At 39.2% G+C, this 15,739-nt stretch overlaps 1 protein-coding gene and 1 non-coding gene across 2 annotated transcripts; both read left to right on the top strand.

The window, feature by feature from the left end:
* Nucleotides 1–1,598: 1,598 nt before the first annotated feature.
* On the top strand, nucleotides 1,599–12,660 carry LOC148832981 (uncharacterized). Its single transcript, XM_088919529.1, has 7 exons — nucleotides 1,599–1,722; nucleotides 3,021–3,165; nucleotides 5,387–5,500; nucleotides 6,157–6,301; nucleotides 8,734–8,882; nucleotides 10,684–10,823; nucleotides 12,055–12,660. Exons 1-7 carry the CDS (start codon nucleotides 1,617–1,619, stop codon nucleotides 12,252–12,254), a joined length of 999 nt encoding a protein of 332 aa, XP_088775655.1. The 5' UTR covers nucleotides 1,599–1,616; the 3' UTR covers nucleotides 12,255–12,660.
* Nucleotides 12,661–14,953: 2,293 nt separating this feature from the next.
* trnar-ccg (transfer RNA arginine (anticodon CCG)) lies at nucleotides 14,954–15,026 on the top strand. Its single transcript has one exon. It is a non-coding gene; the product is annotated as a tRNA-Arg (tRNA).
* The last annotated feature ends 713 nt before the right edge of the window (nucleotides 15,027–15,739 follow it).

The following is a 15,739-nucleotide window of genomic DNA, read 5'->3' on the forward strand; positions in this document are numbered from 1 at the left end:
GCCCTGAGCATGGGGCCATATAAGCTTGACTCAGTGAGAATGTTCCTCGAAGGGAAGAGCTGAATATGTTCAGTCCCTCCATTCCTTCTTGCAGCTCACATAACTAGGGTGTCACTGCTTTCTCAGGCCCACTTGTGCTCCAGCTGCCAGGTCCAATTAGATGTGTCAGCAACCATGTACCAGAGCTTGGTGCTTACAGGAGCCACTGGAAGTCCAGCATGATGCTCTGAGGAACTTTCTGCAGTCTCTTGGGGTCTCCCTCCCTTTGAACACCTGAGAGAGCTAGCAAGATAAAGAGCTGGGAAAACCGCATCAAGAACGCAACACATTGACCTGTGTGAGGGAAAGAATGAGGACCTTCAGGCTAATGAACAGCAGAGGAAGAAGAGCCAGCTATAGTCCAGTCAGGCTTACAGTGAATGCCCATTTTGAAAGCAATTGAAAGGGGTAAGTGATGAGCCTTAAAAGGCTCAGTGCCTTGGTCATAGCCTCTAGGCAGAGCTGGAAAAGGCCGAATGGAGCTGAATGTCTCCAGTCCAGTATGTCCAGTGAAGAAGAGAAGGCACTTGGTGAGATGATATAACTCTGCAGAATGCAGATGCCCTGCTAGGAAACAGCCAACAGGAGGGAAGGGGAAATCAGAGGGAGGATCTACAAGTCCAACTGAAATCTGCAATTGAAAGAATAAGTTAACTAACAAAAGATCCAGATTTTCAATCTGTCGCCGTCGCCGGAACACTCAGAAGCACTGGTGTCTTCAAGTAGAAAATCCAGGAGGTGCTCAGTCCATCAGAAAAATCTTGATCCCAGTGGTCCTGCTCACGGAGGCAGAGGAGTCTAGGAACGCCTTACACGGAGGAGAATGAGCAGTACAGAAGTGAACTTGTTGCCACAGAAGTGCTTGAGGACGATCAGAGAAGGGTGGGGTAGGAAAATGTGGCTTGGAGAACCAAGATTACTGCGTTTCACAGCCAGCTGCAACTGGCCAAGCTTTAAACACAGAAGCTAAATTAAGAGCTAGCTTTGATCAGGCAGTGCCTACCGTTGGGCTACCATGTGATTGAAATGATCCAAGCTTCTCGCCCAGCTAATTCTTGCAAGAAGTCAGGGTTTTGGCTTGCGCAACGTGGGTTATAGCTCATTTTGTACTCTCACACTTCCTTGTGTAAAGATGTGCCTCCTGTTTGTTTTGATTTCCACTTGTGACCTCTCTGTTGTTTCACTGTTTATGCAGAGGTAGTTCACTAGGTTGAATGCCAGTGTGTTTGAGAATTCGGAATACTTGGATCAGACTAGGAAGGTTCAGCTCTTAGCCCGTCTGTATACTACTTCTTAATGCAATGCCCAATCGTTCGAGCTATTTAGAATTGAATTATTCTAGTTACTGATTGTATTTTGCCAATCATAATGAAAACATTGGCATGCAGCAGGCAGATCGAATCCATATGAATAAATGAGACAACAAAGGGAGTGGTTATCCACAGTTTGCAGGAACAGCTCGACATTCTATCAACCCCAAGTCCAAAGTTTTCCAGATAAGATCAGTATAAACATAACCTAACATGCAGCAGACATCTGAATCCTTTCTGATGCAGTATCCCACAATCTGATTAAAGATGGAGAGTTCAGTAACCTTACATGCTACTTTGATTGTTTCTTCGATACTGACATTTGTGGCTACTACATTCTTTTATGTGGAGGCCACTACAGGATCCTTCAATGGTGAGTTTTTCTGAAAACTAACAGCTGCTCTCCAGTGCTTTCTATGGCTATGTTTGTGTGTGAGCACTGAAACAGAACAGTAAATGACTGCCTCTGTAATTATGGAACCAAGATAAAATTACATTTAATTTTATGAATGTCTTGTATATTGTGCATAAATAATTAATTTATCAAATTATTATATTTTTCTTCTGCAAAAAAAGATATGCAATCATTTTACGGTAGCTATAATTTTTATCAGTTTCTGTTAAGAAATAATTGATTTAATTAACAAATTGTTTGTATAATACTGTAATTTGCCAATCAAAACAGTTTCAGAAGCTAGTGTGAGATGCAGACTTATTCTGTAAGAGAAAGATTGTTATATTTGAGCCTATCCTCTCTGACAGCCCTCTTGAAACAGATTTTAGAGCAGAAGCTGGTAGGGTCCTTATTTCAGATACCTTTCTCATTGTGTAGATGGGTTGAAAAAAACAATGTTTGAAACAGTTTTTGACTCTCTTAGCACAATCTCCTATGGTTTATATAAACTTAGAATTTCCATGAGCCTTAAGGAAAAGCACCAGCTGCACTTCTTAATGCTGCAAAATTATTGAGTGAAAATGTTGGGTTACATTATTGGTTTGAATGCTGCTCCCTAACAAGGGTAAAATAAGGTGGAAAAAAAATATATAAATAAGGAATAATATATATAAGATTTCACCCAAACACTGAGATCAATACACCAGAATACTCAGGTCAGATTCCTCAGTTCCATTTTTTTGGCTTCTTTCCACCTGTGGTCAATTTTTTACTGGGAGAGAAGAATTCACACAGTAGGTACAGTAATCTGCAAAAATAGTTAGTATAGAATAAGAGGAGATCCCATTATTACACGTAACTTTACGCGTTTGGCCCTTTCCTGCACTGTGTCAGCTTTACTGTACTTACAAGATTACAAGACTTTTGCCATTGTCCTTTCTGTCTTATTAGGGCAGACTTGACAGCTGTTACTGGTCTTTAAAATACTCAACATGGTAAACACCTTGGGAAGATGCTCATCAATAACCATAATAAATTATTTTATTAGCTAAGGACTAAGAATGGAACTCAGAAGTTTTATGTCCCTTAAGGATTGGATGTGGAGCAATCTTATTATTTTATTTTAAATTATTATTATTTCTTATTATCTTCTTTCTCTTATTTCTTATTAATAATATCTTATTATTTATTTTAAGTTTTAAAATAAAAAAAATACAATTAAATGCTCAAAATAAGTCTATTTTTAAGCAGTCACTAACAAGTGTTGCTCCATGCAGGGTTATTTCTTACGACAATAGCAAACACTACAGAGGAGTATGTTCTGGAAGTTTCTCTAGACAATTGGCTCAGTACAACTTGGATTCTCATCGGTGTCTGGAACGGACTCTGGCTTGTCTATGTTTTCTCCACACTGTTCAGAAGGTATGTAACCTTGTTCAGTTAACAGGCAACTTGCACAAACAAATTCCATTTTAACAAGAGGGAGTTAGCAGCATTAATTCTTATTTTGTTAAATCTTTTTATAATCAGTGATTTATTAGTGTCCATTAATTCTGAAATTCCTGCTCTGTAAAGCATAAAGTGCAACAAGTCTGAGACAGAGAAGGGCTAAGTCGCTTATTTACTGATCATAATCACAGCTGACCAATTTAGCTGCATATGTTTAACAAATTTTTGCATATGATCCAGAAATGTATGCAAATATTTTGTAGTATAACAGTCTGCCACAATGGGTTCTGAGATTTTTTAAATTTAAAATTTCTGGTAAGGAAGACAGGTGCATTCAGCTCCAGCAATTTTTTTACAGAGCTTTTCCAATCGAAAACAATTATATATTTTGTTGTTGGTAATGTGCCATGTCTTAGCATATATGCAGGATTCAGCCTACTGCAATCATAAAGTAAGATCATTGATTGTTCCGATTGTCAGATCGTGGTCATTGTGACAGCATCATTGTTGGTCTCAGATTAAAAAGCCTTATGTACTATCAAGTCATTGTGATATACTATCACTTAGGCTTTTACTGTATATGTGTTTGCAATTTATTATGCTCATTTAAAAAGATACTCTCGTTTTTCAATCGTTATTTGTATATTTTATTGTATAATGCCAACTAATTTTTGATTTGCTGTGTCTAGGGATTTCATCTGCTCTGTTCTTTAAACATTGCATTTGCATTTTTCTTAATCGGTCTTGCTCCTCAGTAGTTTGCTTTCCTGAACTCAGAGACTTATGTTTTGAACTTATCCTCTGCAGTTTCAAAACATACTTTGAAGCACACCTTTAGGACATTATGTTATGATCATAATTCCATAACGGTTCTTTCAACTCTCTTTTCTTATATGATTGTTTGAAAAGAGTACTATAGGTGAATACAGGTCTGCAGTAGGTGATCTAACAGACTTAGTAAGCAAGCAAGCTTTAGCCATGTCTTCAATTGCAGTTTCAAACATCTGCTGGCACTCCTGATGTCTTTGAGGGGAAACGTGAAATCTCCATTGACAACTACTTCCAATAACAAACTGCACATTACACTATGCCTAACACTAATTAGTCTTTTCTCTAACCTACTGTATGTTAAGATTATTTTTGAAACTCTAAACATTGTATTGGTGTGAAGAGACTCACAAAATCAAGAAACAAATGAAGTTCTAAAAGTCATATTCATACAGCAGGCACAGAGGTGCCAAGTCTCACCCAAGTCTCGTTGGGCATGAGACTCATGCATTTGGGAAGTATGTCCTACTTAGATTCTTTACCACATCAACCTCACTCATTTAGTACATGCTAAAATGGCACACACAATGGACAGTCTCAATATGACATCAAAGCTATTAATATGTAATGCCTTATTAAATCTCAGTTTAAAAAATGCGGGTGAGTTAGGTAGCAGAGGCAAGCAGCAGGTTCTGTGTGAATGTGTTTATTGGATCTGCTTGTTTTGGTTCTGTTGGAACTGATCTGAGTGCCGTTGAGTGATTTTCATAGACACAATCAGAAAGAGCATGGAAGCTGGCCACTTCATATGCAGTTGTCAATTGGAGGTGACAGGGAAGCTAATTCTATGCACTTTTAATGCCGTACTATAAATACTAGACATAACTGCTGTAAATTCTTTAGAACAGTACCAGTACAATTATATAAAAGGACAACACTGTAAACCATGCACCTACAGTATTCCAAAATGAGAGAACTTATCTTAGATTTCTCTTTCTCTTGCTCTATAAGCACAGACATGCATGGCAACATACAATAAGGTAGAAAAGTGTCAGTGCTAAGGTATTCATAACATTGCAGCCTTTAACTATATATCATGTTAAGAGTTTATCATGTGTGATGCAAATGCTTTACTCTTTTGGTGGTTCTGAGTCAGTCTGTGCATGCTATAACAAGTTTTTAAATATTTATTGGAAATCTAGAATCAAAATATTTGTCCAAACTCCTCGCTCAGATGCATTTCCAAAGTCTGCTTTGGTAAAGAGGAGGACATAAAAATGTGAAGTTCACACAAAACCAGGATATCTGTCAAATTAAGAATTTCTCCTGACATTTTAGTCAGGTATTACATCACAATGTTTTTCTTTTGTACAAGAGAGGTAGGATTAAATGGGCTGTATGTAAGAACACAATTTTTTTTTGACAGGAATGTATTTGGCACTGTCTGCTGCAATCCTGAAATACACCCTCCCTCATTTTATGTGTTTTGGATTTTCAATAACCTGCTGAGCATTGGGTGGCTGTTTCTTTGGGACTGGCAGTAAGTACATGAATATTTTTGAAAAATAACAGCATATACCATACTGTACATGGTCTGGAGGTTGCTGGTTCGAAGGTTTGAAGCTTCAGAAACCGTGCAAGATTAGTTGGCTAGTAGGTTGCATGTAAGACTGTTCTAAAAAATCCTGTTGGTCCTCTATCCAAAACAAAACACAGGCAATTCACTCCTAACACAATCAAGTTTTTTTTTTTACATTATCGGATAGTAAGAATGCGTATTTCATAGGTTGCTCTTCAGCAGCCTATGAAATATAGTGTCTCTTCCTCTCTTTGTTTTTAACCCATCCACAACCACAGAGCTAATGGAGGTTTAGATGAGATTTTTAATGTTTAGCATTAGCTAACAAAATGCAAAAGTATTCAAGTTGCACCTCAAATAACAATTCTTGAGCACGGCATTCCAAAAAAGATGTAACTAAGAACTAGATTAGGGAATATGGCTGAAGATGGAAGATCGCCTTCAAAACAAATACAATACAAGGAATACAAGGAAGGAAGCTTAACAAGGAAACTTATTTCGTTTTTATTTAAAAAATACATACAACAAAGAAGAATTATACAGAAACCTCTGGTAACATAACAAACACAAAACAATTTTGTTAATTCCCTGCTCCCTTTTCTTCTTTGTCCTTACAGATACATTTTCAGGGCTTTGAGCTTAAAAATCCTTATTCCCTATTCCTGCTATGTAATGTTGACAATTTCATACCGAAATCTTTACCGACATGGCAGCTGGCTCAAAATTAATAGTCCACAGGATCTGTGGTACATTCGCTATCTGGTAAGTAAAACCTCCTTTTAATTCACTCACTCCAGAAACCGAGAGTGAACAATACAGAGTGAAAACCTCACAGAAGAGATGAAAGAATACCCGATGTAAAATAAACACAAAAAAACTGAAGTTTGTAAAGGAATTATGCCAACAATACAAAATCAATAGATACGTCTCTTTAGGATGCAATTTCTGGCTGTGTGTAATTGTACTTTTCCCATGAGTCGCAATAATTGCAACCTCCTTTCACTCACAAGTCAAATAAGCTGGATTGTGAGACTTTCCTCATTTAGGATAATAATTGCTTACACTTATATAGCGCTTTTCTGGACACTCCACTCAAAGCGCTTTACAGGTAATGGGGACTCCCCTCCACCACCACCCGGGTGAACATCCACCCGGATGATGTGACGGCAGCCATAGTGCTCCAGAACGCTCACCACACATCAGCTATCAGTGGGGAGGAGAGCAGAGTAATGAAGCCAATTCATAGATGGGGATTATTAGGAGGCTATGATTGGTAAGGGCCAATGGGATAATTGGCCAGGACGCCGGGGTTACACCCCTACTCTTTTCAAGAAATGCCCTGGGATTTTTAATGACCACAGAGAGTCAGGACCTCGGTTTTACGTCTCATCCGAAGGACGGCACCTGTTTACAGTATAGTGTCCCCGTCACTATACTGGGGCATTAGGACCCACATGGACCGCAGGGTGAGCGCCCCCTGCTGGCCCCACTAACACCTCTTCCAGCAGCAATCTTAGTTTTTCCCAGGAAGTCTCCCATCCAGGTACTGACCAGGCTCACACCTGCTTAGCTCCAGGGGGTTGCCAGTTGTGAGTTGCAGAGTGATATGGCTGCTGGCAATATGGAACCTACTCCACATAATGAACATAAAGTGCCCTTCTAGAAAGTTCAAATAGTGGTAGTAGTGGTATTAGGGGTAGTACATTGCTAGTAAGAGTGTAACCCTGGTACCCTGGCCAAATTTCCCCTGGCCTTGACAAATCATGACCTCCTAATAATCCCCATCTGTGAATTGGCTGTTCTCCTCCCCACTGATGATGTAGCTGGTGTGTGGTGAGCATACTGGTGCACTTTTGCTACCATCGCATCTTTCCAGGTGGCGCTACACATCACTGGTGGTGGAGGGGAATCCCAATCACTGTACCTGTAAAGCACTTTGAGGCAAGTATCCAGTGTTTTGTCAGTGTAAGGATTATTAGTGTAAGGATTATGTTTAAAAATAACACCCATTGTCTTACATAACTTAATATAATAGTCTAATACTTAGAAATTGAAAGAGAAACCACAAAACTCTATCCACTCCACTGAATAGAAAGGATAATGCTGTCAAAGGGTTCAAAGAAATCTACAGTGTGACAACATGCTCTCTGTACTGAAAACACTGTAGAGTGTAAGAGACGTGGGTTTAAATCTTCCCACTGTGAAACAAGGAATGTCAGGATGTCAACTACAGAAAGAAAACTCAGATGCAGCTGTTGCAATATTATATTTTGCAGTATCTTGAGGGTTCAGTTGATTTATTTAGGGAATGCAAGGTCCCTGAGCCCAGTGATAGCTTCTGGTCTGGCTGTGTTGAGGGTGTGTTGAGGGTGTGTAGTCCTCCAATGGGTCTGTTGATTGGGCAGGTCTCTAGGATGTGCTGCATTGTTCACTGCTTCCCACGGGAACAATGAGGGCTGCACTGATTCCCACCTATAGAGGTTGGCAAGACTTGGATCATGACTAATCCTAAAGCGGTTTAGAGTGGATCACTCTTTTCCTGGAAGGCGAAAGTGGAGAGGCTGTTGGGTAGGGCTTGTGATGAGGGGCCTGTTTGTTAAGGCCTGTGATTCCCATTCGAGCCCAGCTGGAGTCTGCTTTGAAGTCTTGCTGGGGGGGATTTTTCTAGATTGGCTTTCTTGAGGACAGATGTGTCTTTGGCGGAGTAAATATGTCCTTGTGCTTGTGTAGTGGCAGGCGAGGAACATTTTAGACCGTTTGGAGCATTTTCTGGTTATTATGGATCCTTGAATGTGCGGAGAAGTGCTGTTCTGTAGGACTAGGGTCCAGGGAAGTTGGGTGGGGTCTAGGGTTCCAGTGATGATGTACATTGGGGCTGTCAACTGGTTCATGTTCATGTTCATGCTCTGTGAACATGTGTCGATCCTGACCAGACGGGGGCACAGCATTCTGCTGCTGAGAAAGACAGTGTGAGGGCTGATGTCTGGAGGGTTGTGCCAGCGCTCCAGGCTGTACCAGCAAGTTTAAAGATCGGATTCTTCCTTGTTTTGACGCCAACTGCTTCATAGACAATCCAACATAGACCTGGTCAAAGATATTCAAATGTATTTATTAACAAAGGTTTTTGCACAATTACATTATCTTTGTTCAAAACCATTAGCTTTTGAAAACAATTTTGGTGCTGTTCCCTTCAGATACAAAATGGAGTAGCACTGTATGCAGCCTGGACTTCCGTTGAAGCTCTGATAAACTTTGGGATTGTGTTAAAGTACAAAGCTGGCATTGAGGATCCCGTTGTCAGCACAATCGTGCTCACATTGTTGCTTTTCGAAATACTTCTGTGGTAAGTGTTTGAATCACATTAATGTAGGCAAATGTTAACACCTTTCTTTTCCATTGGTTTTCAACCTTCATTTTGAACGACTCTTCTTAAAAATGAGTCACTTGACTCCCAGCTGGCTAATTCCACAGATATTTCTGCTTGTAGATAGCGTGGGCTCTGCAGCCTGGGGTAAGTTTTAACATATACCATTAACCAAGGGTGGAGGAAGCAGGGCAGCCTTGAATTGCTGCACTCCAGTGACCAATTGCATTAGTTGTGCACCTGCAAATTTTGGGCTTGTTCAATTAGGTCTTTTGTTTGCCAAATAATACCAAAACCCTGCAAAAACCACCCAAACCATGGCATTTTTTCAGGGAGAAAAAAGGCAGTTCATTTTCACAAACTTATAAACTAATCAATCTTGTTTTATCAGCTGTAAAAAAAGTATTCAAGTACATATTTTACATCAGTGACTTGGAGCAGCACATATGTCTCTTAAGCACAGGACTTTGACACAGGGATATTCCAGGCCTAAGAGACACTGTTCTAATCCAGCCTATCCAAACTATTTTCCCAGTGTGGTTATAGATGTCCCTAGGTTACAGTAAGGGTTATCTTGCATTTGATGGGATGTGGAACAAATGGCTTGTCCACACTTGCAAGTGTTACAAGATCATGTAACAAGGCTCATTGGACACTGAAACTGTTGAAGCTGCTGATGTCACCCCTTTGGAAACTGAATGCTCCCATTAGGCCTGCACTCGTGAGCAGGGCTGGTTGTAAAAATATAGCTAAACTGCAATTAAAACAAAGTTTAAAATTCCACACATCCTATAGCCTGTATTCCCCATATTAATTTCTGGCTGAAGACAGTTTCACGTCAAGCTGTTAAGCTGATCCAGCTGTTGCGCAGTGTTATGACACACAACCGCAGTTGTACAGTATCTCCCCCTGGTGTGGCAGTCTTTCAGCAAACAATTGCTTGGTGTGGCTGACGTGCTTTCAGAATCCTCAGCTACGATGAAAAGTGCTAAATAAATTGAAGTGGTCCTGATTCCTAAATGTAGCTCAAAACATATTCGAGGCTGCCAGCCTCCCGTTAAGTGTTTGTTCTGAAATGAACTTTGTCTGTTTTTGCAGACAGGCCTTCAGATAGCACTGTAGGTGCATAATCAATTACATTCCCAATCACCTCAAGCTCTCACAAGTGTCTTAAGAACCCCTTGGTTGTATGAGTGGATGTAATATGCGCCCTTGCAAAAATAATGTGTACAATCACTTTGCCATGAAAAAGTTCCTTAAACTGGATTCTCTCTTGATTCATGGAGGTTGCCATATCAAGACATTGCCCATTTACATATCAGTGTATTAGCTAATGTGTTTTTGTGCTGTTTCTATACATTAAGCTTGTTTTGGAAATGTTTCATACAGCAGAGCACTTCAGTAATAAGATCTGTGCAGCACCGAATAGCAGTAAATAAAAAGTACAAAGTACTTTGACACTTTTTCTACAATTTTGAACAGTTTTGCCCACCTATAGGATATCATAATAAGGTTGGGTGACATATTAGAGAGTCAGATTACTGTAGAACTGTGCAATCTGTAAGAACGTCTAATTTGTGGGACATGAACATAAACATGAACAAAATTCTGAAGGACATATGATATACCGTGGAATTCCAGCATTTTTTCGGTGCTTATGAAAACTCTGATGGCAGGTTGCCAGGTTTGTGCTTCGTCTGCTTGACAAAAGAAAATGCCTGGGTGAATAAATTATTCCACCATAAAAAAAACTACTTTTTCCTCTTCTGTTTCTCATCAGGTTTGTTCTAGAAAACTTTATCATAGAGAAATATGTGCGCTACACTTTCACCGTTTACCCTGTTGTGATTCTGGCTCTGGGAGGAATGTTCACTCGAAACTATCACTATGACACCTTGCCCAGAAGCACTATTTACTGTGGTAAGTGAACTTATTTTAATATAATGCAAGCTGAAAAAGGGTCAAAATTGTTTTTATACATTTTAGCCAGTACTGCAGCAAACTGCTAAAAATTTGATCGAATATTATTATTGGGAAAATGACAGTTTGTTCTTTTCCATTTTGTAAAATATAAACTTTGATCATATAGTAACGAGAGCAGTCTATGACTGAAACACAGGATCTGCAGAACAGACGTGAACCAAGCTTAACATGATTGCTGTACATTTATAATGTAACATTTCTCATTTGCCCACCACAGGGTAGAAACATGTTAGGGTCAACAGTCTATACTGTACATACTGTAGGTGCACCAGGGATCTTTCAATGTGTCCTTAATATTTTCTAAATAAATCTGACCTTTTTTAAAAAATTATTTTAAAGCATACCATTATCATTCTAGCATATTAAGAGAATACCAGAATATTTTGAGTATCAATGAAGTGATATTCGAAAAAGAATGATGTTCTGGATTTTTGTCTATCATAAAATGTACATTTCAAGAGCATTAAAAACACCATTAAAACAGTCTGGTTTGTAAATATTTTGTGACAGACCTTCAGGAAAGCAAATAGTTAACTACAGATCTCTAGGAATTTCTTAAAGTTGTCTTTGCTCAAAGTGAAGTTGTAACAGGCTTTAGCATAAGCAATCATCTGTTCATGTACTGCAATCAAAGTCCAAAGGCAACAATTCCTAACAATCAAGCTAGTGCTTTTCTTTACAACCTTTCTAACAATTCTTGAAAGGAAAAAAATAAATGAATTAGTTAACAATAGAAAACACACTTTGATACCCAAGGATAAAGTAGCTGTCAATATATGCTTCTTACTTTTCACAGATACAGAAGTAAAGTGCAGAATTCAGACTAGCAGCTTACTTACACTATGACCTGAATAAAAGTCTATATTGATGGATTTCACTTGTTGAGATTGTTGTTTAGAGGGGTCATAGTGTGTAATGAATTCGCTGAGGTAACGGCTTTTCCTCTTGCTTGTTACAACAATTGACTTTTGCCTGGGCTTTGTAGTTTGGACCTTTGCTATGTGGGACTATTTTGTTTAAATCACTTTAAATCCAGAGTCGGAACACAACATGCAGTGCTGGTTCTGAGGCTTACTAATATGCTTTAAGCACCCTTACAGTTGTAGTCTGTTCATGGATTTACACTGTACTTTCTGACGTTTCCATGTGCGTGTGTGTGTTTTTTTAGGAGTCCTCATGATTCTGACTGCTGTGATCTGCGTCATTCGGCTGATTGCGATCTGCTTCTATGATGAGCGGAGGCCTCTGTTTGTCTCAAGAATCCCCTTTCCTTTGTCTGACGGCATTGAATCCCTGTATCACCCCAAAATCGGGCAGAATGGAGCCAGCAAATTCGGTGTGGAGAACAACCAGTTCTCAAAGACATAGAAAGACATTACAGTGTGAAACTAGATATTGTTGTAATTAAAGGTAATGTTCAGAGGTAATTCAATTTATGAAGTTCCAGAGAGCTCTTTTGTCTATGTGGTTTGAGTGTCCTACAGTATATATAGAATTCCTGCTTTTAAAACACTAGGTTCTGTTGAAGTGTTAAATCAAGCCTTGAAAAAGAATTATGATTAAGAATAAATTGGATATACACAATATAAAGAAGATACTTTTGAGAATAAATCGTCTGATAAGATTAAATTAAGGATCAACTTTACTTTGTTAGATTTAGTACTTCTAACGACAGTATGCATTGTTAGATTAAGTGAATGGACAGCTGCTAATGGTATACTGTATACCTTTTACTCAATATTATCTAAAAATTAAAGGAAATAAAGATGGTGGATTTGTGCATTGCCCCATTTTGTGGATTTTAAAGGAGTCTGATGTGAAAAATGTTCTGTTCCACTGATGCATTGGCTATACACCACTCTTGTTGATCTCAACACATACAGAAGCATTGTGCAAATAAAAACAAATGTCAAGGGTAACCATCTATTGATCCCTTACATATAAAATTTGAATGAAGGTAGCCAAGTCATACAGAGCCTTGAACAGAAGCATACATATTTTAAAAGAAACTCAAAACCTAACAGGAAACCTGTACAAGGACTCCAAAACAGACGTGATATGATCACGTACTGTAGTCAGGATTCTGGCTTCCAAATTCTGAAAGCCTCACAACTTATTACACATCGTTTTACTCCGCTGTTAAGAGTGGACTCCTGCAAGTATGACTTTATACAGTAATTAACAGTCCTTCAAAACACAACTGCATAAATCAGTCATCACCACAGGAGAAAAACAATTTTATGCAGTCTGGCAATAGCTCCCAGCAAACCAAAGTCTTCAAAATATTCTGCACGAGAATAAAAACTCAGTCAGTCTGTTTTAAGGAGTTTCCCCACAATCTATATTTTGGATCAAAATGGAAGCACAGTTCTGTCAGTTGATAAGGTTATAGCACTGGTGTTAGACAAATAATGATCTCTTATCACATTTCAAATGCAAAAGATTGTGCCATCCAAGCTCTTGCATCAGAAATGCAGTCAAAGAGTACTCAAATAGTTGCCTTTGTATGAGGTTTAGTGTGGACATCATGAGACAATGGGGCAGGATGTGCTTTCTGAGTATCATTACATAGGTGGGGTCTTACAGACAAGTCACCCAAGGGGAAACATGTAAATGCTAAATAGCATAAGGCCCACTTTTGATTTCTGTGCAACATCAGGCTTTGTAACCTATTCAAACTCAGGTTTAAAACCACCCAGACAAGCAGAGTGAAATAAAACAAGGGGACTGGAGAACAGACTGCATGGAATTGTAGGAGTCTCCAAGCCCATCGTTTCTCATTTCTCCTCTAACGGCCATGATCATACTGATCTCTCTGTCTGCGTTCCCAAAGAGGGGTTTCTCAACTCCTATTGCAGAAAGACGCCCGGAACCAAAATTATCCTGAAACTAGGACCACACCTTCCCCCTTCTCTCAACGACAGACTCGTTTCCTTCTAACCCTCTCTATTCATGTACAGGTTTTGACTTCACACCTCTTTTCACCTCTCTCGATTTCACACCACCTAAGTGCCCACTCTGCCTTCCTCCTGCTCCCACCTCCTCTCCACTCCCGGCTTTTGTCCTCCCCTGCTTTATCAGCTGCTGACTTTCCTCTCTTTCTCATGGCCGAAGAAGGCTCCACATCCAAAACGTTTAGTATCGCTGCCTTGCAGCACTGGGAACCTGGTTCACTTCCAGACCTGGGGTGCTATCTGTGTGGAGTTTGTATATTCTCCCTGTGTCGTTGTGGGTTTCCTCCCAAAGTCCAAAAACATGTTGGCAGGTTCATTGGCTTTTGGGAAAAGTGGCCCTGGTGTGAGTGTGTGCATGTCTGTGTCTGTCTGTGCCCTGTGTGTGACTGGTGTCCCATTCAGGCTGTATCCCGCCTTGTGCCTATTGCTGCCGGATGGGCTCTGGCTCCTCCAGTGACCCTGAAAAGGATTAGAAAATGGGCGGATAGATAGAATAGTGAACAACAAACAATAAGGTGTCATTTTGATGGTAATTCAGTAAGACAAACAGGAGTAAGAAAGAGGAGCAACACCAGGCAGGCAAAAAAGTCAGGAGCAGTGACCTGAAAATGATCTAATTCAGTTGTGAAAAACTGGTGTATGGTTTTGAATTTAAAATGTACAGAATTCAATCGTAATGCCTTCCATGTTTCACATCAAATTATAGAGGAATATAATATTCCATTTTACATGTAAATCCAATAAGGGTATTTTTCTTTGTTAATTGTATTCTCCATGCCTTTTGTGCTTGGTTCAATGTAGTAGTCTGCAGCTCTTCATCTGATCTATATGGTCTTGAAAGTTCAATTGTACTTCAACCAGTTCTAACAATATAATATTGACATTACATTAAATTATGCGAGAACATAGTCATAGTAAAATGACTGATAATCTACAAACATTAATAAGAAAAAAAACAGCACCATTGTTATCTCACTCTTCAGGCTGCTCTGATTTTATCAACATGGTTTCTCTTGAGTGTGTACAGAAAAAACATTACTAAATGATACACAAGCCACAGTGGTTCAAAGATTCCACAGAAAGCTCTTGGTGTTGACATTAACTAACAACTGAGGCCCAGTGGCCTAATGGATAAGGCATCAGCCTCCGGAGCTGGGGATTGTGGGTTCAAGTCCCACCTGGGTCGGCAGTGTTTAGCTTGTTTTTGATAACTGAACAAGACGTACAGAAATTTGTAAGAAAGGGAAACTTATTTTCAAAAAAGGTGCCAAAAAAGGCAAAGAAAGTGGTTTCCTTTCTACAACACAGTAATTAAATGTGCTGCACATAGAAAATGCCCTGCATGATCAGTAATGCTTTACTTTCAGTTTTGTTTTCACCACTTGTTTTCTTTTAAATGTATAACAATTTTACTAAAGCCAGTGCTGTTCTGAGATGTTTTTACACCAATTCTTGGAATGAATTTGCTTATGACACACTGAAACTGTGTATTTCAATCCAGTTTTTCTCTGATTAACCTTCCAAAGGTCCCTCAAAAATAGTCATCGACACCCACTCATGTTGTGATATATTGAAAACTGAAAACTGGATAAGATTTTCAGTTGATTCACTGATTTCGGAAAACCAGTCTAATACCTTAATCAGCTCACACCTGAAGAAGGCTCCACGGCCGAAACATGTTTTCTCTCTCTTTTCAGCATGGAATAAACCTATTACTGGTTCCTTAATACCTCAATCTCCCATCCTTACCAAGCCTTAATTGATTGAAAATGTAAGATAGTGTAGTCTAATCGTTTTTCTTTTGGATTAAATGTTTTTAAACTTTAAAGTGCATGGACACGGTACTAAGATTAAATGTCCTATTTAAGATTCTGACATGTTCTTTATTTAGTGTGATGA

The sequence above is a fragment of the Atractosteus spatula genome, chromosome 6 (assembly GCF_055471065.1).
Source record: "Atractosteus spatula isolate fAtrSpa1 chromosome 6, fAtrSpa1.hap1, whole genome shotgun sequence".
Taxonomy (NCBI): Eukaryota; Metazoa; Chordata; class Actinopteri; order Semionotiformes; family Lepisosteidae; genus Atractosteus; species Atractosteus spatula.